The sequence below is a fragment of the Triturus cristatus genome, chromosome 12, assembly GCF_964204655.1.
Source record: "Triturus cristatus chromosome 12, aTriCri1.1, whole genome shotgun sequence".
Classification (NCBI taxonomy): domain Eukaryota; kingdom Metazoa; phylum Chordata; class Amphibia; order Caudata; family Salamandridae; genus Triturus; species Triturus cristatus.
In genome coordinates this window covers 860,999,126-861,026,295 of record NC_140595.1, presented here as the reverse complement: position 1 = coordinate 861,026,295, position 27,170 = coordinate 860,999,126, and the positions used below count along the sequence as shown (strand labels likewise).

At 50.1% G+C, this 27,170-nt stretch overlaps 1 protein-coding gene across 3 annotated transcripts in view; it reads left to right on the top strand.

Annotated features, from left to right (window-relative positions):
• The window catches only part of LOC146783124 (uncharacterized), a 181,884-nt gene that overhangs the window by 71,074 nt on the left and 83,640 nt on the right, over positions 1-27,170 (top strand). For all 3 annotated transcript variants that reach the window (XM_085638827.1, XM_085638826.1, XM_085638825.1), the window contains exons 2-4: positions 11,520-11,646; positions 13,138-13,248; positions 26,368-26,463. In XM_085638827.1, coding sequence (XP_085494953.1) covers positions 11,520-11,646; positions 13,138-13,248; positions 26,368-26,463 — 334 coding nt within the window. The remainder of the gene's footprint in view (positions 1-11,519; positions 11,647-13,137; positions 13,249-26,367; positions 26,464-27,170) is intronic.

The window sequence follows — 27,170 nt, the reverse complement described above, 5'->3', positions numbered from 1 at the left end:
TTTGGTGTGAAACATTATGGCAGATTGCGAAGAGGCTACGTGAGGCTGGCCTGACTCTGAGAACAGAAAAGTGTAGGTTTGTTATTCAGGAAATTGAGTATTTGGGTCATGCAGTAACCAAACCAAAGTCTGCCCTGTGAACACTATTTATAGCCTTCATGCACCACAGAGTAAAGAGCTTGTAAAATTCCTGGTTATGACTGAATTTTACAATAAGTGTGTGCCTAGGTTTGCAGAGGGGAAGGAATTTGTTTAGAGTAAGGATTGCAATGATGAATTTGAAAATATAAAACAGTGTCTGAGTGCAGCATCCAATCTAGGAAGTTTCAATCCCGCAGATGTGTCTTATGTAATGACAGATGCAAGATCCAAGGGGTTAGGGACAGTTCTTATGCAAAAGTAGGATGGGAAGGAAAGGACGGTTTTATTCATCTCGAGCGTTCAGAGGAGCTCAACTATTCGATGGTGGAGAAAGAGGCGCTTTCTGTCTTCTGGGCGGTGCGCAAGTTGAAGAGGTTTCTCTGGGGAAAAAAGTTTGAAGTCAAAACTGTTCAGAAACCTCTTATGGAAGTGTTCATGAAAAAGGGATAGATTTTGTTTGGTCTCTTACAGGATACGCAAGTGGGTTGTGGCTTTGCAGGAGTTAGAGTTTTTCGTGTTGCATTTGGCGGGTGCCAACAATATTTTGGTGGACTGTTTGTCCAGAATGGTCGATGTGGAGTGTGAAGCATGAAAGCATGAAAGGTTGCTTGATCGTGCTCATGCCAGTCACATGGGCATTGCCAAGACTAAACAAAGAGTCAGAGAAGGGTATTGGTGGCCTGCAGTGGATGTAGGCATTGAGAGGATGGTGAGGAACTGCATTGAATGCTCCTGTGCGATAAGTTATTGAGGGGTAGGACGCAACCCATGGTGTTGAGGGAGCACACGGGGGTCCCTGGTCTGATATTGTCCTGGACATCATGGGTCCTATGAAGAATAAGTCTTATAATCGGTACATGTTGGTGTGTGTAGACATATTTTCACGCTGGCCAGAAATCAAGATTGTGAGTTTGGTGAATTCTTGTGTTGTTATTGAGTTTTTGGAAGACCTGTTTGGAAGAGAGGGTTTTTCTATGTCTTTACTCTCTGACAATGGGGTTCAATTTACCTGGTGTTGTGGAAGAGTTTCTGAGAACAAGAGGAATAAAACATAAGAAGGCGGCATTATATCACCCAAAAGTAATGGTGTGGTTGAAAGATTTATCAAGGTGTTGAAGGAGACTTTGCAGCAAGCTTTTGTGTCTGGGACTAATTGGGCAGCGGCGATTAAAAAAAAAAAAAAAAAAAAAAAAAAAAAAGAAAAGGTGCATGAGTACAGCTTCACCCCACATGCCTCAACAGGTGTTTTCCCCTGTTCAGTTGTTCAAGGGTAGAGTGGCCAATACAGAAGTGATTCCCATGTGGGTTTCTTGGAAACAGAAGGTGATGAACGATCAGGTTACAAATAGTGAAGGATGGAGAGAAAAGGAAAGGGAAAAGATGAAGAGGAAAATGTATGACGTGAGAAAGGCTGTCAAGAACAAGGAAGTATCTTGACCCAGAGGACTGGGTCAAAATAAAACCTCCCAAGAAGAGTGGTGGAACTTCTAACTTTAGTGAACCCTTAAAGGTAATCAAAGTGTTCAAGAATGCTATAGAACAAGTTATCACAGAATTTGGAACCAAACAGGGTGGCTAAATACCATCCTTGTGTGGAAGATATGACAATTCTTGGAAAAGCAGAAAATGAACATGAAGGTGTCTGTAGACCTCAACGTATAAAAACAAAATGCCTCTCTGGTGACAAGATTATGTGAAGTAAATGCTTTACTATCTGAAAGAAACACGTTAGTTATAGATTCCCTACCTTAGAATTATCCCCAGGCATTAGTCTGAAAACGGAAAGTTTTATCGGCAGCAGTACCCCTGCGCGTTGGTAGGTGGCGTAGGTCGACTCCGCGTCCGTCGTCAGCGTCGTGGTCGCCAGGATGAAGTCGCGGGGGCTACTTAGACGCCGCCCTCGCGTGCTGACGTCAGTTCTTAATTTTTTCGCACCAGTAAGGGCAGATCCGGCGAGAGCGGTACCCCCAGTCAATTTTTGACTGACTTTTTGCAACTATTTGTCGAATCCTTTTCGAGCAGGGGACCGGTTGCGGAGCCATCACCACTCCTCGTCGAAATCTTCGCACTCGTCTGGCAAGTCGAAGCATAAGAAGAAGTCGAAGAAGCATCGTCGCTCTTCGACTTCCCCTCGTCCGTTGGCCGACAAAGGGTGCGGGTAGTGCCACTCCCGCAGCTCCGTGTGCGGAGCCTTCAGGGTCGACTCTGGCCTTCCCTCCCTTCCCGGGACCAGGAGCGACCCCTACCCAACTTCGTCAGTTCTACGAAGCGATGCATGCCATCTTAGGGCAGCCCGACTTCGCTGGTGTGCCTTTGGGCCCCGCAGGGTCGGCTGGTGGCCCTAGGGCTTCGACGCTGGCGGCTTCGGCCCGGCACCGCAGGGCCTCCTTGGATCCAGGCCTTTAGCCGGATCGGCGCCGGTCGACCTCGTAACACCTCCACCGGCTCTTACTCCACCAGCACCATGTCTGCTACCGATGCTGGTTGGCCCTCCAGCCGGCGTCGAAGCCAGCTTCCACCCTAATGTCGATATGGAGCCAGACTGGCGTCGACCCCGGCTTCCACCTCGATGTAGATACGGAGCTGGACCGGCGTCGACCGACGCCGGATCCAATGCCGATGGGTACTTTTGTGTCTGCATTCCACCCTGGCCATTTTCAGCCAGTTTGGCAGCCAGAGGAGGGTGAGGAAGACTGGGAAGGGTCTGAAGACCCTCTCACAGCCTAGCTGGAATATGACCCGGACTGGAGAGAGGAACTGGGGATGCCAGTGGTCTAGAAACCTCGCCAGACCTTGGCATGTTGTCTCCTCCTACCGTGGCTACGGAGGAGGGAGAGTCTCATGCCGTGATGTTGCGTAGGGCCTACACCTCGAGCTACCTACTGTGGCGGTCTGGAGTAACCTCCTGACAGAGGTGCTTCAGCCGACAGCGAGCTCTGCAGAGCCCCTGCTGCCGTTTAATGAGGCCCTCACCGGCATCCTTTTGGGCACGTGGTCCAGGCCCAACACAGGGGCTCCTGTGGATAGGATGGTTGCCCGACGCCACTGCCCGGCACCGGGCGACCTTACTTTCCTCTCCCAACACCCTTCCCCCGAGAGCTTGGTAGTCCAAGCCTCCACGTCCCAGAGCCCATTCCCTACCACACCACTGGACAGGGAATCCAAGAAGCTGGATCAGCTTGGGAAGAAAATGTTTTCTTCCTCCAGTTTAGGGCTGCGGCCGGTGAACACCGCATGCCTCTTGGGCCGTTATTCCCACTCTGTGTGGGATACGGTGGCGCAGGTGGTGCCTCAGTGCCCGGAGGATGCCCAGACCGTGCTCTCCCGTGCTGTTTCCGAAGGGAGAGACTCAGCAAAGTTTGCCATACGTTGTGGGCTGGACTCACTGGGCAGGACTATTTCAACGTCTGTGGTGCTTTGCCGTCATGCCTGGCTGAGGACGACTGGCTTTTCTGGGGATGTCCAGAACACATTGATGGACATGCCCTTTGATGGCTGTCGCCTGTTCGGCGACAAAGCCAACAGTGCACTAGAGCGTTTCAAGGAATCTCAGGCTATGGCCAAGTCCTTGGGCCTCTCCACTACACGCCCTGCACCGTCTGCTTTTCGACCCTTTCGTGGCCACGGAAGAGGTGCCCCAACAAGTTCCTTTCAGAGCAACAGGCTGGCACAAGCTCAACCTCCGCGCGGCGGGGGACGTGGGAACCACAGATGTGGTTCTGGAGGCCAGCGGGCGGACAAGTCCACCACCGCCCCCTCTGCAGCAGCCTCCAAACCCTCCTAGTCTGACCTTTCAGGCCCATCAAACGCCAGTGGGCGACAGGATTCGCCATCAACTCCCACACTTGCGCACCATCACTTCAGACAGGTGGATTTTACAGATACTCCGAAGAGGCTACTCCCTCCCCTTCGAGACTACCCCTCCAGCGATGCCACCTCATTACCACCGCATGTCGGAGGATCATCTGGCACTTCTCCAGCAGGAAGTTACGGCTCTCTTGGCCAAGGGAGCCATCGAGCGTGTTCCTGTCCCAGAAGTAGGTCGTGGTTGCTATTCCTGCTACTTTCTGGTGCCCAAGAAGGACAAGAACCTGCGTCCTATCTTAGATCTCAGGAACGTCAACCGCTTCCTCCGGAAGGAGAAGTTCAGAATGTTGACACTAGCTCAGGTCCTGTCTGCCCTCGACCCTGGAGACTGAATGGTAGCGTTGGACTTGCAGGACGCTTATTTCCACATCCCCGTCCTGCCTGCCCACCGGCGTTACCTGCGGTTCACGGTAGGCCACGAGCACTTTCAGTTTACCGTGCTCCCTTTGGCCTTACCAGCGCCCCTCGGGTGTTCACAAAACTGATGGCGGTTGTTGCACCTCATCTGCGCAGATCAGGGGATCCAGTCTTCCCCTATCTAGACGACTGGTTGCTGAAGGCGGGCTCGCCCCAGGCAGTCGTCTCCCACCTCCAGACTAGGGCCGACCTCCTGCATTTGCTGGGGTTCTCCATCAACGTGCCGAAGTCACATCTGATCCTCTCTCAGAAGCTCCTCTTCATCGGAGCGGTTCTGGACATGACGCAGTTTCGGGTTTATCCTCCCGAACAGCGAGTCCGGGATATTTTGGCTATGATTCCAATCTTTCAGCCTCTATCCTGGGTTTCAGTCAGAATGACACTGAGGCCTCATGGCCTCCTGCATCCTGCTGGTCGATCATGCCAGGTGGCATATGTGGGCTCTGCAGTGGGACCTGAAGTTCCAGTGGGCGCAGCCTCAGGGGAATCTGTCCCATTGCGTCCAGATCTCAGAGGGCACAGCACGCCAATTGTGGTGGTGGCTCACGAACCAGGATTGGGTCAACGACAGATCCCTCTCCCTTCCTCAGCCAGATCACACAGTGGTGACAGACGCATTCCTGCTGGGATGGGGCGGCCACATGGGAGAGGCGGAGATTAGAGGCCTCTGGTCTCCGGCGGAGTCCGGGCTTCACATCAACCTTCTGGAGTTCCAGGCGATTCGTCTTGCACTGAAAGCATTCCTTCCCTCTGTCCGGAGAAGAGTAGTGCAGGTGTTCACAGACAACACCACCACCATGTGGTACTGCAACAAACAAGGCGGGGGAGGGTCGTGGACCTTATGTCAAGAGGCCCTCCATCTCTGGACATGGCTGGAACATCAGGGCATATCCCTGGTGGTTCAACACCTGGCAGGTTCCTTGAACGCCAGGGCAGACAAACTCAGCCGCAGGTGCCTGATGGATCACGAATGGCCTCTTCACTTGGAGGTGGTGCAAGGGCTCTTTCAGTAGTGGGGAGGGCCTTGGTTAGATCTATTCGCCACCGAAGAGAACGCGCAATGTCAGCAATTCTGCGCGTTGGAATTTCCAAGGCTGCACTCGCTAGACAACGCTTTTCGTCACAAGTGGAGTTGCGGTCTTCTATACGCCTTTCCGCCTATACCACTTCTGCTCAGAGTGCTGAAGAGGATTAAGTGCAACCGGGCCCAAGTCATTCTTGTGGCTCCGGATTGGGCACGAAGAGTCTGGTATCCCGAGCTGCTCAACATGGCCATCGAGGGTTAAATGGTGTCGGGAATCGTTGTTGATTTCAATGGCGATGTACTGCAAAGTGCTGCTGCTGTGGAAAGGAGAAGTGTCCAGTGTGATCCAAGCATGGATCGAAGATGTGAAGAACCTGAAAGCAGAGGGGACAGAGTCTGGGTCACTTGCCAGTGCCCTTGGGCACGATAGAGGAATAGAGGAATGCCCACCGATGTTGGGTGTTTCAGGTGTGAAGAGGTGAAGCTTGACTCCACTGCCACTGGGACCAGGAGGCGTCGACGATGACAACAGTCTGCAGGCGAGCTGTCCCACGAAGGATGTCGAGTGCTGGGGGGTCAGTTTCCGGATTGGAAACCAACAAGCCTTCGCAACGTCAACCCACGCAGTGAGAGAAAAATGGCTTCGGTGTGGACCAGCAAGGTCCTGTGGACTCCCCAAGCGATGGAGAGTCAGGGCACGTCTGGAGCAACCAGGTAAGCCCGTTGAAAGTCAAAGTACCCTTCTCAGGGACCCACAAGTCGACGGACAAGGGATCGCGAAGGGACCTCGAGAGGAATCACTAGATACCAGCCCATGGGTCACTCAAGGAGTGTAGGCCAGCAATCTTCGGTGGAATCACTGCTCAGGGTCTGGACTACAAGTAGCCCAAAGCACAGCCTCCGGGATCGCCAAGAAGCATATGCTGCTGCAAATGGTCACGGTGTCCAGGGGTTCAGGTTGCACGGTCCCCCGGTGTCCAGGGGCTCAGGTTGGCTGAGAGTACGGATCAGCCTCGGGGAAGCTTGAAAACCCACCTCATGGGTTGCAAAATCGTCGGTGTCCTTCGGGAGCAGCGTCGATGCAATCCGGACAGATGCGTCTTTGGTGCCTGCCTTGCAGGGGAGTAACTCCTTTACTCCAAGGGAGATTCTTCTGTCATCCAACGTCGTGTAGATAGTAGAAGTTCTGGGATTATGTAGGAGAGTTTTGTCCAGGTAAATCTAAAGTCCTGTAGTCAGGGGTTCCTACTTTATACCCAAGGAAGGGGTGGGACAAACTCTGGGGACCCACCTATGGGAGGGTTAGGACAGAGGGGTGGCTACACCCATATCCTTTGTCCAGTTTCGCGTCAGAGCGGTGGCTGAGTGCCCCTGCAACCGGTTTGAGCTGAACTATGCACAGGGACTCCAAAATGTGCCCCCAGTGCAGACATCAAAGCACTCTTGGAGTGCACCCACCCAGCCCCAATACACTAAAGCCTGTCTGGGAGGTGGTGACACCTCCCTGTGACAGGAAACCTATTGTCCAGGCCTCCCCTGCCAGAGTTTCGTCCAGCAGCAGGAGGGTAGACTCGTGTCTGTGGCTGGCAGCATCCATTTTGTGATGCCAGGGTCTGTGAAGCTGGTACCTGGTGTACCGGTGTTGTCATGTTTCTCCCTCTAGTAGGGTGGAATCATGCCTCCACACCAGTTACTGGAGTGGAGGTATGACTCCAAGGTGTTTGACACCAAACACAACATATTTCCATGCAGCCATTCCAAAGTTAGCATTTACCGCGAGGTTATAATGCACTTAAGAGTATATGGTTTGGCAGCATCACAAACAACCCTTGAATAAAGGTTCCGAAGGCTGCAGAGGGGCTCTGCTCATGCAGGGGCACCCTCTCACATAAAACCCAGCACTCTGCCTTCAGGATTGATAAGGCCTGCCATAGAGGTGACTGATAGGTTTATATGTGCAGTGATATGGAGAGATATAGGGAATCTATACCTCAGTAAGCGGTGCTTGCACCACCTTACACAGGCTGCAGTAGCAGACCTGTTGTGTCATGGCTTCCCAGGGGTGGCATAATACATGCTGCAGCCCCTGGTAGGCCTCTGGGGTACCTATGCCCTGGGTACATAGTATACCATATACTAGGGACTTATAAGGGTACCCCAGAATCCAATCTGGAGTGTACCGAAAGTACATGCAGTCAATTTAGAGAGGAAGCAGCTAGGCTGGGGCCCTGAATAGCAGGGTCCCAGCCTGACTAAAGTCGAAAAACAGTGAAACATCAGCAAAAAGTGGGGTAACCATAAGAAGCAGATCCTACTCTCCTATAATGTGTGCTCTCTTTGAGCCACTTCACAACTGTTCTTTGAGGCTTGTAAGTCTTAAGACTGTATTCCTGGTGGCCATCACATCTGCCAGAAGAGTGAGTGAGCTCCAGGCCCTTTCATCAAAGCCTCCTTTTCCGTTTGTACATCCGGACGAAGTTGTCCTCCGGACTCGTCCATCCTTCCTCCTAAAGGTTGTCACCTCCTTTCACATTGGGCAAACCATCACTTTGCCCATCTTCTTCCCGCCTCCACATCCTTCGAAAGAGGAAGAGAGGCTCCACCGTCTGGATCCAAAATGTGCGCTTTCCTTTTACTTGGATCGCACTAAACAGTTCTGGGTGGATGACCAGCTCTCTGTTGGCTACGTGGGTGCCAAGAAAGGTCGGGCCGTACACAAGCGGACCATCTCTAGATGGGTCATTCTGTGTATTAAAGCCTGCTATTCTCTGGCTAAAAAGGAGCCTCCAGTGGGGCTGCACGCCAATGCCACCAGGGCGACTACTTTGTGCGAGGAGTCCCTCTAAATGACATCTGCCAGGCAGCTACGTGGGCATCACTGCACACGATAACCAAGCACTACTGCATGGACAGCCAAGTCCGGAGAGCTGTCTTCTTTGGCCGGTCTGTTCTCCAGGACTTTCTGGTGTGATCTTGGTTCGCAGACCCACCTCCGGGGTTGGTATTGCTGGGGTATCTATTCTAAGGTAAGGAATCTGTAACTAACGTGTTTCTTTCAGATAAACAAGTTACTTACCTTCTGTAATGATATATCTGTAAGAAACATTAGTTAGTTATAGATTCCTTACCGCCCCACCCATCCTCCCTGTTCTGCGAACTGACTTCTAGGGTTAAGGACATCCTTTCAGGGCCCTAGTTTTGTGCACCAGTGGTCAGTGTCTTGCATGGCTCTGTGTTCCTGGCGCGGAAAGTCGTGTACAGAACTGATGTCCGCCCGCGAGGGCGGCAGCTAAGTAGCTCCTTCGATGTCATCCCGGTGACCACGACGATGGACGCGGAGTCGACCAACGCCACCTACCAACGCGCAGGGGTACTGCTGATGAAAGAACTTTCCGGATCCAGTCTGACGCCTGGGGGTAATTCTAAGGTAGGGAATCTATAACTAACTAATGTTTCTTACAGATATATCATTACCACAGGTAAGTAACTTGTTCTTTCGTGTACTTTGTTTTGAGTTTGACTTTTGCTCCTTAAGTTGACTATACTCATTTTTTATCATTTATTTCTATGAGGGTTCTTTAGTTGTATTGGGTGAAGGAAGGTGATGTGGAGTTCTGTATCTAAGGGGTGATGTAGGGATCTAGAATGTGTGATGTAGGGATCTAGAATGTTTGATGTGGGGATCTAGACTGTGTGATGTAGGGATCTAGAATGTGTGATGTCGGGATCTAGTATGTGCGATGTTGGGATCTAGAATGTGTGATGTAGGGATCTAGAATGTGTGATGTAGGGCTCTAGAATGTGTGATGTAGGGCTCTAGAATGTGTGATGTCAGGATCTAGAATGTGTGATGTCAGGATCTAGAATGTGTGATGTAGGGATCTAGGATGTGTGATGTAGGGATCTAGAATGTGTGATGAAGGGATCTAGAATGTGTGATGTAGGGATCTAGGATATGTGATGTGGGGATCTAGAATGTGTTATGTAGGGATCTAGGATGTGTGATGTAGGGATCTAGAATGTGTGATGAAGGGATCTAGAATGTGTGATGTAGGGATCCAGGATGTGTGATGTAGGGATCTAGAATGTGTGATGAAGGGATCTAGAATGTGTGATGTAGGGATCTAGGATGTGTGATGTGGAGATCTAGAATGCGTGATGAAGGTCTAGGATGTGTGATGTAGGGATCTAGAATGTGTGATGAAGGGGTCTAGAATGTGTGATGTGGGGATCTAGAATGTGTGATGTAGGGATCTAGAATGTGTGATGTAGGGATCTAGAATGTGTGATGTAGGGGTCTAGGATGTGTGATGTAGGGGTCTACAATGTGTGATGTAGGGATCTAGAATGTGTGATGTAGGGATCTAGAATGTGTGATGAAATGGTCTAGAATGTGTGATGTAGGGATTTAGGATGTGTGATGTAGGGGCCTACAATGTGTGATGAAGGGATCTAGAATGTGTGATGTAGGGATCTAGAATGTGTAATGAAGGGATCTAGAATGTGTGATGTAGGGATCTAGAATGTGTGATGTAGGGATCTAGGATGTGTGATGTAGGGATCTAGAATGTGTGATGTAGGGATCTAGGATGTGTGATGAAGGGATCTAGAATGTGTGATGTAGGGATCTAGAATGTGTGATGTAGGGATCTAGGATGTGTGATGTAGGGATCTAGAATGTGTGATGTAGGGATCTAGAATGTGTGATGTAGGGAGCTAGAATGTAAGTTATTTCTAGAGTGGAATGTATTGTGTTAGAATGTGGATGAGTTCTCTGCTGATTCTGCACATAATAAACCTGAAGCCTCACCAACCAAGCTGGTCTGTATTTTTTGAATGAACTTTACACAGTTAGATCTATAGACGAAGCAGCGGGCTGTTTCAAGGGTGCAACGGATAATTGACAAATTGTCTCTGTGGTACTTAAAGGAGAGGACCTGTTGGAACATGGAATGCTAGGCATGAAGCATTTTAGGAGGCCATAGGCAACCAAGTCTACATTTGCAACAGGTTGCAGGTCTCTCAGGTTTCTCTAGTTGCCCGTTCAGCATTATTTGCGTTCTCACTGATTTCAGGAGCGCTTCAGGTATCCAAGCCTACTTCCTGCAAACTACCTTTGTTGCTACGAGCACAAGTGCTCTTATTTTTTCTGATATGTCCGGCACTTCTGCAGGGTTTGATTTATCTCTAATATTGGTTGCTTTGGTGTTCAAAATTGACTCAACCTCCTCAAATAAATCATCAATATCGTCCAAAGTATGTCTCTGCCAGGAGGGGGCCAGGACCACCAACATTACCTGCAGGGGCCAGGACCACCAACACTCCCTGCAGGGGCCAGGACCACCAACACTCCCTGCAGGGGCCAGGACCACCAACACTCCCTGCAGTTCTCTTGTTTTTTTATCACTTAATGAAGCTTTGGTTGTTTCGAGTGCCTCATGCCTGGTGTAGCCCCTCATGCACCAGACACTCATTAAAGCCTTCCAATAAAATAATAGTAGGAGGCAAAGTAAAAAAGAGGATAAACTTACAGAGTCCCAGCAAATAGTATCCAGCAAAAAAGAGCTGAAAGAGGCTGGGCCCGGCTGGGCCTCTTGGGATGAAGACAAGCGCAGACGGGCCCGCCCTTGGCCCGGCCCGCACACGTCCTGCTGCGCGGGAGGAGGCGAGGCAGTTTGTAGTGCGTGGCGGCTGGAAGAACAGTTTTCGGCCCCTCCTCTACGGAGACAATGTATCCTGTGACCTTGAGTTCCCACCATCAGAACAGCAGCAGCGTCTCCATTTCTATATCTTACTTACTTTTTGAACAAAGTTTTACCATGTACAGTATATATTCTGTTGAACATACTTCAGTGTATCTTTCTAACCACGTAATGTGTAGGAGCCTGTAGGCTGTATTTTTCTTTTTTTTATCCCACTAGTCACAAGAGCATTTGATTACTCTCTTTCAATATTCTGTTTGGTATTTCCTTTTGCAAGAGAGATCTGTTCCCAAACCCCGCAGTCCTACTTTATACTGTGTTTTACTAACAGAAGTTTCCCACCTGGCTGATGAAACTTTGTTTTGTAGGAACAGGTTACATTTCGGGATGTTGCCGCCTGTTTCTCCGAAGAGCATTGGAGGATTTTACACGAATGGCAGAAAGATTTTTACAAGAATGTGATGAAGGAGATTCACCAAGCCTTGATTCTGATGGGTAAATATCTTCTGCGTCCACTACACTGAGACGAGGAGTGCAGTCCATGGTTCAAGTCTCAAGTTTCTTCAAGTTCATTTATCTTACACATTGTATAAAGACAAATCATGACACACTAAAGGAAGCTTGGCTAACTAACCATCGGTGCTGGTCACTCATGACCACAGACATTGCATGGGCTGAGCTACGCCACCGCTCCAGAGCTGGAGAAGGACGGTTCACACAGCAAGATAACATGCCACGTGCAAAGCTGTATTCAACAAAAGGTCTTGATTGCAGATGTTATATGAGATGGACAGGGCTCCACTTTTAAAGAAGAACAACTGTTGCCTATTTTAAACCAGACACTGAATGAAAACCAAACACAAATTGTTATGCACATCTTAGTGCCCAGCTCTCCCCCTTCCTCACAGTTTTTCTGAGTGCTTTCTTCTGCGTTTGCCTCGTTTTTCACTGCTTTCTCCACAAAGCAGCTATCAAATGCAGTGCCTTGAGACCCTCACAAGTGATTTGCTGCGCTTTATAAATCCTGATTGATTGATTGAGTGAGTGTGACACAGAAAACCTGTGGAGTTCGGGGAGGAGAAAGCGAGCCACGTCACAGCCCCAGGAGTGCGCACACCATTTATATTTACAAGAGTGTTAAAGGATTGGTATGAGGGACCATGTGTAGACTGGGGAGGCCAGAGAGATGCCTGTGGGATGGGTCAACACCTCTAGAGAGGATATTTGTATCTTGGAAGAGATTAGCCATACTTTCATATCTGAACAGCAGAGCATTTAGTGGAGTTTCCCAAAGAGTGGCGACGGCCCTCCGAGGGCTACATTCAGTAGAGGTTCCCCTGGGCAAAACTGGAACAAATTACATAAGCTCCATTTTTTGGAACACAGAATGTAGGGAACGGAAGGTGTCAGAAGCTAAGCGTATCTTTTTTATTACTGAACACAGCATCATTCGGGCAAATAAACAAACCCCTCACATATATCCATGGGTGATGTTTCTAGGTTTATCTCACAAGGACAGCATTGTCCAGCATTTTTTTGTTTTTCAAGCAGGTCACCTTTGTTATCGGCACCTCTCTCACAAACACTAACGTGTCTGTTAAAGCAAATATCTAGGATGGAGACTTCTACCTCACTCTCTCTCTGTTTGTCTCTTCCTTTGTTCCCACTTCTCATCTTTTCTTTGCTTTATCTCTGTTACATCTCGCTCGCACTCACTTTGTCTTACTATTTCAGTCTTTTTCTTTGTCCCTCTCCCTTTCTTTGTATTTCTCTCATTCTTCCTCGTGATCTGTCACTTTTCTTTCATTCGCACACTCCACTTTCTGCACTATCACTTTATCCTTCTTTACCTGTCGTTTTCTCCTCCTCTCCTCTTCATGTCTTTCTCTTCTCGTTCTTGCCTTGTTTTCTCTCTCCCTTCCCCCTTTCTAAACCTCCTTGTATAGATCACATTTTAAAAGACAGCTCCTTTGTCTCTCATTATAGGCTACCAGATTGTTAACCCTGACACTTTATTCCGGATCTACAAAGGGACAGAGGCGTTCATGCAGGGTTGCCAGGCTGCAGAGAAACCAGACATGCACGAACCCTCTCTGTGTAAGTAGGACATTGTTTACATTCACATATTGAGCCGCTGAATCATTTTTCAGTTACATTGTAAGTGGCTCCACCGTGATGACCTCAACTCATCATTCGCGGAGACACAAAGCGCAGCACAGATAAGTACCGTACGTTCATTGCCATTTTTTGCTTTATTGATTTTCCCTAAATTTCTTGTGACTTTTTGTTGTGCATGTGGATACAGGACACTGACTTAGCAGCTCAGATTACTTCTTTCCACTCACCCCAAACGTGCTTCTGTTCACCCGTGACCTACCTCCATTCTGGAATCTTATCCCAAGACCTCCTGTTCTCTTCATCCTGTGTCCCTCATGATGGTGCTGAAACGAGCTGCATTGCATTTCCAGATTCAACTGTTCTTTTGACAAAACTCTATCCTTGGTGAAAAGGAAGAGGTTACAGTTGCCCTGGATCTCATCCCACAGCCTGCACTCATTCATCTTCACACTCTCTAACTGAAGCTCAAACCCCTGTTTGTAACTCCATGCCCGTCACAGCACTCTCTGTAACTTCGTGCATGCCATGGCACTCTCTGTAACTATGTGCATGTCATGGCACTCTCTGTAACTCAGTGCATGTCATGGCACTCTCTGTAACTCCATGACCGTCATGGCACTCTCTGTAACTCCATGACCGTCATGGCCCTCTCGGTAACTCCATGACCGTCATGGCACTCTCGGTAACTACGTGACCGTCATGGCACTCTCGGTAACTACGTGATCGTCATGGCACTCTTTGTAACTCTCTGCATGTCATTGGACTCTCTGTAACTCAGTGCATGTAATGGGACTCTCTGTAGCTCAGTGCATGTCATGGCACTCTCTGTACCTCAGTGCATGTCATGGCACTCTCTGAAAACTCTGTGCATGTCATAGCACGCTCTGGAACTCCATGACCATCATGGCACTCTCTGTAACTCCGTGTATGTCATGGCACTCTTTTTGACTCCGTGACCGCCATGGCACGCTCTGTAAATCCGTGACAGTCATGACACTCTCTGTAACTCCATGACTGTCCTGGCACTCTCTGTAACTCCAGGCATGTCACGGCACTCTCTGTAACACAGTGCATGTCATGGCACTGTCTGTTACTCCGTGCATGTCATGGCACTCTCTGTAACTCCGTGACCGTCATGGCACTCTCTCTAACTCCAAGACCGTTGTGGCACTCTCTATAACTCAGTGCATGTCATGACACTCTCTGTAACTCCATGACCGTCATGGCACTCTCTGTAACTCTGTGCATTTCATGGCGCACTCTGTAACTCTGTGCATGTCATGGCACTCTCTGTAACTCTATGACCGTCATAGCACTCTCTGTACCACCGTGTATCTCATGGCACTCTCTGTAACTCCTTGACCGTCATGGCACTCTCTGTAACTCCATGCATGTCATGGCACTCTTTGTAACTCTGTTCATGTCGTGGCACTCTGTAACTCTGTGCATGTCATGGCACTCTCTGTAACTCTGTGCATGTCATGGCACTCTCTGTAACTCTGTGTATCTCATGGCACTCTCTGTAACTCCTTGACCGTCATGGCACTCTCTGTAACTCCATGCATGTCATGGCACTCTCTGTAACTCCGTGCATGTCACGGCTCTCTCTGTCACTCCCTGATCGTCATGGCATGCTCTATAACTCCGTGCATGACATGGCACTCTCTGTAACTCCATGACCGTCATGGCCCTCTCGGTAAATCCGTGACCGTCATGGCACTCTCGGTAACTCCATGACCGTCATGGCACTCTCTGTAACTCAGTGCATGTCATGGCACTCTCCGTAACTCCATGACCGTCATGGCACTCTCGGTAACTACGTGACCGTCATGGCGCTCTTTGTAAATCTCTGCATGTGATGGGACTCTCTGTAACTCAGTGCATGTGATGGGACTCTCTGTAGCTCAGTGCATGTCATGGCACTCTCTGTAACTGTGACCGTCGGGGCACTCTCTGTAGCTCAGTGCATGTCATGGCACTCTCTGTAGCTCAGTGCATGTCATGGCACTCTCTGTCACTCCCTGATTGTCATGGCACGCTGTATAACTCCGTGCATGACCTGGCACTCTCTGTAACTCCATGCATGTCATGGCACTCTTTGTAGCTCTGTGCATGTCGTGGCACGCTCTGTAACACCATGACCGTCATGGCACTCTCTGTAACTCTGTGCATGTCATGGCACTCTCTGTAACTCTTTGCATGTCATGGCACTCTCTGTAACTCTGTGACCGTCATAGCACTCTCTGTACCACCGTGTATCTCATGGCACTCTCTGTAACTCCTTGACCATCATGGCACTCTCTGTAACTCCTTGCATGTCACGGCACTCTCTGTAACTCCGTGCATGTCACGGCACTCTCTGTCACTCCCTAATCGTCATGGCATGCTGTATAACGCCGTGCATGACATGGCACTCTCTGTAACTCCATGACCGTCATGGCCCTCTCGGTAAATCCGTGACCGTCATGGCACTCTCAGTAACTCCATGACCGTCATGGCACTCTCTGTAACTCAGTGCATGTCATGGCACTCTCTGTAACTCCATGACCGTCATGGCACTCTCGGTAACTACGTGACCGTCATGGCGCTCTTTGTAAATCTCTGCATGTGATGGGACTCTCTGTAACTCAGTGCATGTGATGGGACTCTCTGTAGCTCAGTGCATGTCATGGCACTCTCTGTAACTGTGACCGTCGGGGCACTCTCTGTAACTCTGTGCATGTCATGGCACTCTCTGTAACTCTGTGCATGTCATGGCACTCTCAGTAGCATCATGACCGTCATGGCACTCTCTGTAGCTCAGTGCATGTCATGGCACTCTCTGTAACTCCATGACCGTCATGGCACTCTCTGTAACTCCATGACCGTCATGGCCCTCTCGGTAACTCCGTGACCGTCATGGCACTCTCGGTAACTACGTGATCGTCATGGCACTCTTTGTAACTCTCTGCATGTCATCGGACTCTCTGTAACTCAGTACATGTAATGGGACTCTCTGTAGCTCAGTGCATGTCATGGCACTCTCTGTAACTGTGACCGTCGGGGCACTCTCTGTAACTCTGTGCATGTCATGGCACTCTCTGTACCTCAGTGCATGTCATGGCACTCTCTGTACCTCAGTGCATGTCATGGCACTCTCTGAAAACTCTGTGCATGTCATAGCACGCTCTGTAACTCCATGACCATCATGGCACTCTCTGTAACTCCGTGTATGTCATGGCACTCTTTTTGACTCCGTGACCGCCATGGCACTCTCTGTAACTCCATGACTGTCCTGGCACTCTCTGTAACTCCAGGCATGTCACGGCACTCTCTGTAACACAGTGCATGTCATGGCACTGTCTGTTACTCCGTGCATGTCATGGCACTCTCTGTAACTCCGTGACCGTCATGGCACTCTCTCTAACTCCATGACCGTCGTGGCACTCTCTATAACTCAGTGCATGTCATGGCACTCTCTGTAACTCCATGACCGTCATGGCACTCTCTGTAACTCTGTGCATTTCATGGCACTCTCTGTAACTCTATGACCGTCATAGCACTCTCTGTACCACCGTGTATCTCATGGCACTCTCTGTAACTCCTTGACCATTATGGCACTCTCTGTAACTCCATGCATTTCATGGCACTCTCTGTAACTCCGTGCATGTCACGGCACTCTCTGTCACTCCCTGATTGTCATGGCATGCTGTATAACTCCGTGCATGACCTGGCACTCTCTGTAACTCCATGCATGTCATGGCACTCTTTGTAACTCTGTGCATGTCGTGGCACGCTCTGTAACACCATGACCGTCATGGCACTCTCTGTAACTCTGTGCATGTCATGGCACTCTCTGTAACTCTGTGACCGTCATAGCACTCTCTGTACCACCGTGTATCTCATGGCACTCTCTGTAACTCCTTGACCGTCATGGCACTCTCTGTAACTCCATGCATGTCATGGCACTCTCTGTAACTCTGTGCATGTCACGGCACTCTCTGTCACTCCCTGATCGTCATGGCATGCTCTATAACTCCGTGCATGACATGGCACTCTCTGTAACTCCATGACCGTCATGGCCCTCTCGGTAAATCTGTGACCGTCATGGCACTCTCTGTAACTCAGTGCATGTCATGGCACTCTCTCTAACTCCATGACCGTCATGGCACTCTCGGTAACTACGTGACCGTCATGGCGCTCTTTGTAAATCTCTGCATGTGATGGGACTCTCTGTAACTCAGTGCATGTGATGGGACTCTCTGTAGTTCAGTGCATGTCATGGCACTCTCTGTAACTGTGACCGTCGGGGCACTCTCTGTAACTCTGTGCATGTCATGGCACTCTCTGTAGCATCATGACCGTCATGGCACTCTCTGTAGCTCAGTGCATGTCATGGCACTCTCTGTAGCTCAGTGCATGTCATGGCACTCTCTGTACCTCAGTGCATGTCATGGCACTCTCTGAAAACTCCGTGCATGTCATAGGATGCTCTCTAACTCCATGACCATCATGGCACTCTCTGTAACTCTGTGACCATCACGGCACTCTCTGTAACTCCCGTGTATGTCATGGCACTCTTTTTGACTCCGTGACCGCCATGGCACGCTCTGTAACTCCGTGACTGTCCTGGCACTCTCTGTAACTCCATGACTGTCCTGGCACTCTCAGTAACTCCGGGCATGTGACGGCACTCTCTGTAACACAGTGCATGTCATGGCACTGTCTGTTACTCTGTGCATGTCATGGCACTCTCTGTAACTCTTTGACAGTCATGGCACTCTCTGTAACTCTGTGACCGTCACGGCACTCTCTCTAACTCCAAGACCGTCATGGCACTCTCAATAACTCAGTGCATCTCATGGCACTCTCCGTAACTCAGTGCATGTCATGGCACTCTCTGTAACTCCATGACCGTCATGGCACTCTCTGTAACTCTGTGCATGTAATGGCACTCTCTATAACTCCGTGACCACATAGCACTCTCTGTACCACCGTGTATGTCATGGCACTCTCTGTAACCCCGTGACCGTCATAGCACTCTCTGTAACTCCATGCATGTCATGGCACTCTCTGTAATTCCGTGACCGTCATGGCACTCTCTGTAACTCTGTGCATGTCATGGCACTCTCTGTAACTCCATGACCGTCATGGCCCTCTCGGTAACTCCGTGACCGTCATGGAACTCTCGGTAACTCCATGATCTTCATGGCACTCTCTGTAACTCAGTGCATGTCATGGGACTCTCTGTAACTCAGTGCATGTGATGGGACTCTCTGTAGCTCAGGGCATGTCATGGCACTCTCTGTAATTCTGTGACTGTCGGGCCACTCTCTGTAACTCTGTGCATGTCATGGCCCTCTCGGTAAATCCGTGACCGTCATGGCACTCTCGGTAACTCCATGACCGTCATGGCACTCTCTGTAACTCAGTGCATGTCATGGCACTCTCTGTAACTTCATGACCGTCATGGCACTCTCGGTAACTACATGACCGTCATGGCGCTCTTTGTAAATCTCTGCATATGATGGGACTCTCTGTAACTCAGTGCATGTGATGGGACTCTCTGTAGCTCAGTGCATGTCATGGCACTCTCTGTAACTGTGACCGTCGGGGCACTCTCTGTAACTCTGTGCATGTCATGGCACTCTCTGTAACTCTGTGCATGTCATGGCACTCTCTGTAGCATCATGACCGTCATGGCACTCTCTGTAGCTCAGTGCATGTCATGGCACTCTCTGTAGCTCAGTGCATGTCATGGCACTCTCTGTACCTCAGTGCTTGTCATGGCACTCTCTGAAAACTCCGTGTATGTCATAGGATGCTCTGTAACTCCATGACCATCATGGCACTCTCTGTAACTCTGTGACCATCACGGCACTCTCTGTAACTCCGTGTATGTCATGGCATTCTTTTTGACTCCGGGACCGCCATGGCACGCTCTGTAACTCCGTGACTGTCCTGGCACTCTCTGTAACTCCATGACTGTCCTGGCACTCTCAGTAACTCCGGGCATGTCACGGCACTCTCTGTAACACAGTGCATGTCATGGCACTGTCTGTTACTCTGTGCATGTCATGGCACTCTCTGTAACTCTTTGACAGTCATGGCACTCTCTGTAACTCCGTGACCGTCATGGCACTCTCTAACTCCAAGACCGTCATGGCACTCTCAATAACTCAGTGCATCTCATGGCACTCTCCGTAACTCAGTGCATGTCATGGCACTCTCTGTAACTCCATGACCGTCATGGCACTCTCTGTAACTCTGTGCATGTAATGGCACTCTCTATAACTCCGTGACCACATAGCACTCTCTGTACCACCGTGTATGTCATGGCACTCTCTGTAACGCCGTGACCGTCATAGCACTCTCTGTAACTCCATGCATGTCATGGCACTCTCTGTAATTCCATGACCGTCATGGCACTCTCTGTAACTCTGTGCATGTCATGGCACTCTCTGTAACTCCATGACCGTCATGGCCCTCTCGGTAACTCCGTGACCGTCATGGAACTCTCGGTAACTCCATGATCGTCATCGCACTCTCTGTAACTCAGTGCATGTCATGGGACTCTCTGTAACTCGGTGCATGTGATGGGACTCTCTGTAGCTCAGGGCATGTCATGGCACTCTCTGTAACTCTGTGACCGTCGGGCCACTCTCTGTAACTCTGTGCATGTCATGGCCCTCTCTGTAAATCCGTGACCGTCATGGCACTCTCGGTAACTCCATGACCGTCATGGCACTCTCGGTAACTCCATGACCATCATGGCACTCTCTGTAACTCAGTGCATGTCATGGCACTCTCTGTAACTCCATGACCGTCATGGCACTCTCAGTAACTACGTGACCGTCATTGCGCTCTTTGTAAATCTCTGCATGTGATGGGACTCTCTGTAACTCAGTGCATGTGATGGGACTCTCTGTAGCTCAGTGCATGTCATGGCACTCTCTGTAACTGTGACCGTCGGGGCACTCTCTGTAACTCTGTGCATGTCATGGCACTCTCTGTAACTCTGTGCATGTCATGGCACTCTCTGTAGCATCATGACCGTCATGGCACTCTCTGTAGCTCAGTGCATGTCATGGCACTCTCTGTAGCTCAGTGCATGTCATGGCACTCTCTGTAACTGTGACCGTCGGGGCACTCTCTGTAACTCTGTGCATGTCATGGCACTCTCTGTAACTCTGTGCATGTCATGGCACTCTCTGTAGCATCATGACCGTCATGGCACTCTCTGTAGCTCAGTGCATGTCATGGCACTCTCTGTAGCTCAGTGCATGCCATGGCACTCTCTGTACCTCAGTGCTTGTCATGGCACTCTCTGAAAACTCCGTGCATGTCATAGGATGCTCTGTAACTCCATGACCATCATGGCACTCTCTGTAACTCTGTGACCATCACGGCACTCTCTGTAACTCCGTGTATGTCATGGCACTCTTTTTGACTCCGTGACCGCCATGGCACGCTCTGTAACTCCGTGACTGTCCTGGCACTCTCTGTAACTCCATGACTGTCCTGGCACTCTCAGTAACTCCGGGCATGTCACGGCACTCTCTGTAACACAGTGCATGTCATGGCACTGTCTGTTACTCTGTGCATGTCATGGCACTCTCTGTAACTCTTTGACAGTCATGGCACTCTCTGTAACTCCGTGACCGTCATGGCACTCTCTCTAACTCCAAGACCGTCATGGCACTCTCAATAACTCAGTGCATCTCATGGCACTCTCCGTAACTCAGTGCATGTCATGGCACTCTCTGTAACTCCATGACCGTCATGGCACTCTCTGTAACTCTGTGCATGTAATGGCACTCTCTATAACTCCGTGACCACATAGCACTCTCTGTACCACCGTGTATGTTATGGCACTCTCTGTAACGCCGTGACCGTCATAGCACTCTCTGTAACTCCATGCATGTCATGGCACTCTCTGTAATTCCGTGACCGTCATGGCACTCTCTGTAACTCCATGACCGTCATGGCACTCTCGGTAACTCCGTGACAGTCATGGAACTCTCGGTAACTCCATGATCGTCATGGCACTCTCTGTAACTCAGTGCATGTCATGGGACTCTCTGTAACTCAGTGCATGTGATGGGACTCTCTGTAGCTCAGGGCATGTCATGGCACTCTCTGTAACTCTGTGACCATCGGGCCACTCTCTGTAACTCTGTGCATGTCATGGCACTCTCTGTAGCTCAGTGCATGCCATGGCACTCTCTGTAGCACAGTGCATGTCATGGCACTCTCTGTAGCTCAGTGCATGTCATGGCACTCTCTGTAGCTCAGTGCATGTCATGGCACTCTCTGTAGCTCAGTGCATGTCATGGCACTCTCTGTACCTCAGTGCATGTCATGGCACTCTCTGTAACTCCGTGCATGTCATAGCACGCTCTGTAACTCCATGACCATCATGGCACTCTCTGTAACTCTGTGACCACCACGGCACTCTCTGTAACTCCGTGTATGTCATGGCACTCTTTTTGACTCCGTGACCGCCATGGCACTCTCTGTAACTCCGTGACAGTCATGGCACTCTCTGTAACACAGTGCATGTCATGGCACTGTCTGTTACTCCGTGCATGTCATGGCACTCTCTGTAACTCCGCGACCGTCATGGCACTCTCTCTAACTCCAAGACCGTCGTGGCACTCTCTATAACTCAGTGCATGTCATGGCACTCTCTGTAACTCCATGACCGTCATGGCACTCTCTGTAACTCTGTGCATTTCATGGCACTCTCTGTAACTCTGTGCATGTCATGGCACTCTCTGTAACTCCATGACCATCATAGCACTCTCTGTACCACCGTGTATCTCATGGCACTCTCTGTAACTCCTTGACCGTCATGGCACTCACTGTAACTCCATGCATGTCATGGCACTCTCTGTAACTCCGTGCATGTCACGGCACTCTCTGTCACTCCCTGATCATCATGGCACGCTGTATAACTCCGTGCATGACCTGGCACTCTCTGTAACTCCATGCTTGTCATGGCACTCTTTGTAACTCTGTGCATGTCGTGGCACGCTCTGTAGCACCATGACTGTCATGGCACACTCTTTAACTCTGTGACCGCCGTGGCACTCTCTCTAGCTCGGTGACTGTCAAGGCACTCTCTGGACCTCAGTGCATATCATGGCACTCTCTGTAACTCCCTCACCATCATGGCACGCTCTATAACTCCATTCATGTCATGGCACTCTCTGTAGTTATGTTATGTTATGTTATGTTATTAATTTTTTTGTATAGCGCAACGGTTACTCAAAAAGAGAATCCCGGCGCTTTTGGTAAGGTGAACAAGTTACAAAATAACACAACACAGAGAAAACAGTTCAAAAGTCCACAAAAGAAACGGGGCAACACGCAAACCTATTGAGAAAACAGCCAGGTTTTGAGGCCTTTCCTAAAATCAAGAAGAGTAGTCGCCCCCCGCAAAGCGAGCGGTAAGGAATTCCACATCTGAGGGGCCAGCAGACTGAAGGAGCGGCCCCCTAGGCGAGCCCTCTTCACACGCGGAACAGCCGCAAGTAGTAAAGATTCCGACCTCAACGCGCGAGTGGGATGGTAAAAAAAGAGTCTTTTTTGCAGGTGTTTAGCTCCCACCGCATGGAGAGCCTTATAGGCCAAGGTCAGAGCCTTAAAGGCAATCCGTTTGCGGATGGGTAGCCAATGTAGCGTCACCAACAACCCAGAGACGCTGATGCGTCTACTTAGGCCAAAAATGGCCCTGGCCGCCGCGTTCTGTGCCACTTGAAGCCTCTGCAGCAGATACTCTGGCAGGCCCAGGTACAGGCTGTTGGCATAATCCAACCTGGAGCCTATCAGGGCCTGCACCGTCAGCCTCCTGTGCTCCTCGGACAGGAGGGGCAGAAACTTCCGCAGCATTTTTAGCAGGCCGAAACAAGTGCCGGTTACCCCAAGAATCTGGGCTTTCATCGTCAGCCCCTTGTCCATCTAGTTCAGTGCATGTCATGGCACTCTCTGTAACTCAGTGCATGCCATGGCACTCTCTGTAACTCTTTGACTGTCATAGCACTCTCTGTAACTCCGTGACCGTCGGGGCACTCTCTGTAACTCCGTGCATGTCATGGCACTCTCCATAACTCCGTGCATGTCATGGCACTCTCTGTAGCATCATGACCGTCATGGCACTCTCTGTAGCTCAGTGCATATCATGGCACTCTCTGTAGCTCAGTGCATGTCATGGCACTCTCTGTAGCTCAGTGCATGCCATGGCACTCTCTGTACCTCAGTGCTTGTCATGGCACTCTCTGAAAACTCCGTGCATGTCATAGGATGCTCTGTAACTCCATGACCATCATGGCACTCTCTGTAACTCTGTGACCATCACGGCACTCTCTGTAACTCCGTGTATGTCATGGCACTCTTTTTGACTCCGTGACCGCCATGGCACGCTCTGTAACTCCGTGACTGTCCTGGCACTCTCTGTAACTCCATGACTGTCCTGGCACTCTCAGTAACTCCGGGCATGTCACGGCACTCTCTGTAACACAGTGCATGTCATGGCACTGTCTGTTACTCTGTGCATGTCATGGCACTCTCTGTAACTCTTTGACAGTCATGGCACTCTCTGTAACTCCGTGACCGTCATGGCACTCTCTCTAACTCCAAGACCGTCATGGCACTCTCAATAACTCAGTGCATCTCATGGCACTCTCCGTAACTCAGTGCATGTCATGGCACTCTCTGTAACTCCATGACCGTCATGGCACTCTCTGTAGCTCAGTGCATGTCATGGCACTCTCTGTAACTCCGTGCATGTCACGGCACTCTCTGTAACTCCCTGATCATCATGGCACGCTCTGTACCTCTCTGCATGTCATGGCATGCTCTGTAACACCATGACCGTCATGGCACTCTCTGTAGCTCAGTGCATATCATGGCACTCTCTGTAGCTCAGTGCATGTCATGGCACTCTCTGTAACTCCGTGCATGTCACGGCACTCTCTGTAACTCCCTGATCATCATGGCACGCTCTGTACCTCTCTGCATGTCATGGCATGCTCTGTAACACCATGACCGTCATAGCACTCTCTGTAACTCCATTCATGTCATGGCACTCTCTGTAGTTCAGTGCATGCCATGGCACTCTCTGTAACTCCGTCACTGTCATAGCACTCTCTGTAACTCCGTGCATGTCATGGCACTCTGTAACTCCGTGCATGTCATGGCACTCTCTGGTGCATCATGACCGTCATGGCACTCTCTGTAGCTCAGTGCATCTCATGGCACTCTGTGTAAATACATGACCGCCATGGCACTCTCTGTAACTCTGTGACCATCACAGCACTCTCTGTAACCCCGTACATGTCATGGCACTCTCTGTAACTCCGTGACCATCATGGCACTCTCTGTAACTCCATGCATGTCATGGCACTCTCTGTAACTCCGTGCATGCCTTGACACTCTCTGTAACTCCGTGCATGTCATGGCACTCTCTGTAACACTGTGTATGTCATGGCACTCTTTTTGACTCCGTGACCGCCATGGCATGCTCTGTAACACCATGACCGTCATGGCACTCTCTGTAACTCTATGCATGTCATGGCACTCTCTGTAACTCTGTGCATGTCATGGCACTCTTTGTAACTCCGTGCATGTCATGGCACTCTCTGTACCACTGTGTATCTCATGGCACTCTCTGTAACTCCGTGACCATCATGGCACTCTCTGTAACTCCATGCATGTCATGGCACTCTCTGTAACTCCGTGCATGCCATGGCACTCTCTGTAACTCTGTGCATGTCATGGCACTCTCTGTAACACTGTGTATGTCATGGCACTCTTTTTGACTCCTTGACCGCCATGGCAAGCTCTGTAACTCCTTGACAGTCATGGCACGCTCTGTAACTCCGTGACAGTCAAGGCACTCTCTGTAACTCAATGACCGTCCTGGCACTCTCTGTAACTCCAAGACCGTCATGGCACTCTCTGTAACTTCGTGATCGTCATAGCACTCTCTGTACCACCGTGTATCTCATGGCACTCTCTGTAACTCTGTGACCGTCATGGCACTCTCGGTAACTCCAAGCATGTCATGGCAATCTCTGTAACTCTGTGCATGTCACGGCACTCTTTGTAACTAAGTGTATGTCATTGCACTCTCTGTAACTCCCTGACCGTTATGGCATACTCTGTAACTCTCTGCATGTCATGGCACACTCCGTAACTCCCTCACCGTCATGGCACGCTTTATAGCTCTGTGCATGTCATGGCACTCTCTGTGCCTCAGTGCATGTCATGGGACTCGCTGGAACTCTGTGACCGTCATAGCATTCTCTGTAATTCAGTGCATGTCATGGCACTCTCTGGAACTCTGTGACCATCATAGCACTCTCTGTAACCCCGTACATGTCATAGCACTCTCTGTAACTCAGTGCATGTCATAGCACTCTCTGTAACTAAGTGCATGTCATGGCACCCTCTGTAACTCCCTGTTCGTCATGGCACGCTCTGTAACTCTCTGCATGTCATGACACGCTCTGTAACACCATGGCCGTCATGGCACTCTCCGTAACTCCCTGACCGTCGTGGCATTCTCTGTAGCTCTGTGCCTGTCATGGCACTCTCTGTAACTCCCTGACCGTCATGGCACTCTCTGTAACTCTGTGACCGTCGGGGCACTCTCTGTAACTCAGTGCATGTCATGGCACTCTCTATAACTCAGTGAATGTCATGGCACTCTCCGTAACTCAGTGCATGTCATGGCACTCTCCGTAACTCAGTGCATTTCATTGCACTTTCCATAACTTAGTGCATGTCATGGCACTCTCTGTGATTCAGTGCATGTCATGGCACTCTCTATAACTCAGTGCATGTCATGGCACTCTCCGTAACTCAGTGCATGTCATGGCACTCTCCGTAACTCAGTGCATTTCATTGCACTCTCCATAACTCAGTGCATGTCATGGCACTCTCTGTGATTCAGTGCATGTCATGGCACTCTCTGTAGCTCAGTGCATGTCACACACTCGCTGTAACTCCGTGACCGTCATGGCACTGTCTGTATCGTCGTGTATGTCATGGCACTCTCTGTAACTCCATGACATTCATGGCACTCTCTGTAACTCCACCTCTTTCTTTTTGCAGTTCCACGACCCACAGTGGTTCCTGACGTGTTATTCAGCATCAGATGCGAGGAAGACGTGTATTACAAAGACCCGCAGAGCTCATTGGAAACAGGAGGTGGGCACGGTTCTGGGCCCTGTGGGTTTGGTCTTCATTCAGTTTACAGCAGGGGAAGTGCCAGGATGACATCTGTTCACACAAGCCATCCGTCCCTCTTATTCCTTGTAGAGGTGCCCGATGACATCTGTTCACACAAGCCATCCGTCCCTCTTATTCCTTGTAGAGGTCCCCGATGACATCTGTTCACACACGCCACGCGTTCCCTTATTCCTTGTAGAGGTCCCCGATGACATCTGTTCACACAAGCCATCCGTCCCTCCTATTCCTTTTAGAAGTCCCCGATGACATCTGTTCACACAAGCCATCCGTCCCTCTTATTCCTTGTAGAGGTCCCCGATGGCAGCTGTTCATACAAGCCATCCGTCTCTTATTCCTTGTAGAGGTCCCCAATGACATCTGTTCACACAAGCCATCCGTCCCTCTTATTCCTTGTAGAGGTCCCCGATGACAGCTGTTCACACACGCCACTCGTTCCTCTTATTCCTTGTAGAGGTCCCCGCTGACATCTGTTCACACAAGCCATCCGTCCCTCTTATTCCTTGTAGAAGTCCCCGATGACATCTGTTCACACAAGCCACCCGTCCTTCTAATTCCTTGTAGAGGTCCCCGATGACATCTGTTCACACAAGCCATCTGTCCCTCTTATTCCTTGTAGAGGTCCCCGATGACATCTGTTCACACAAGCCATCTGTCCCTATTATTCC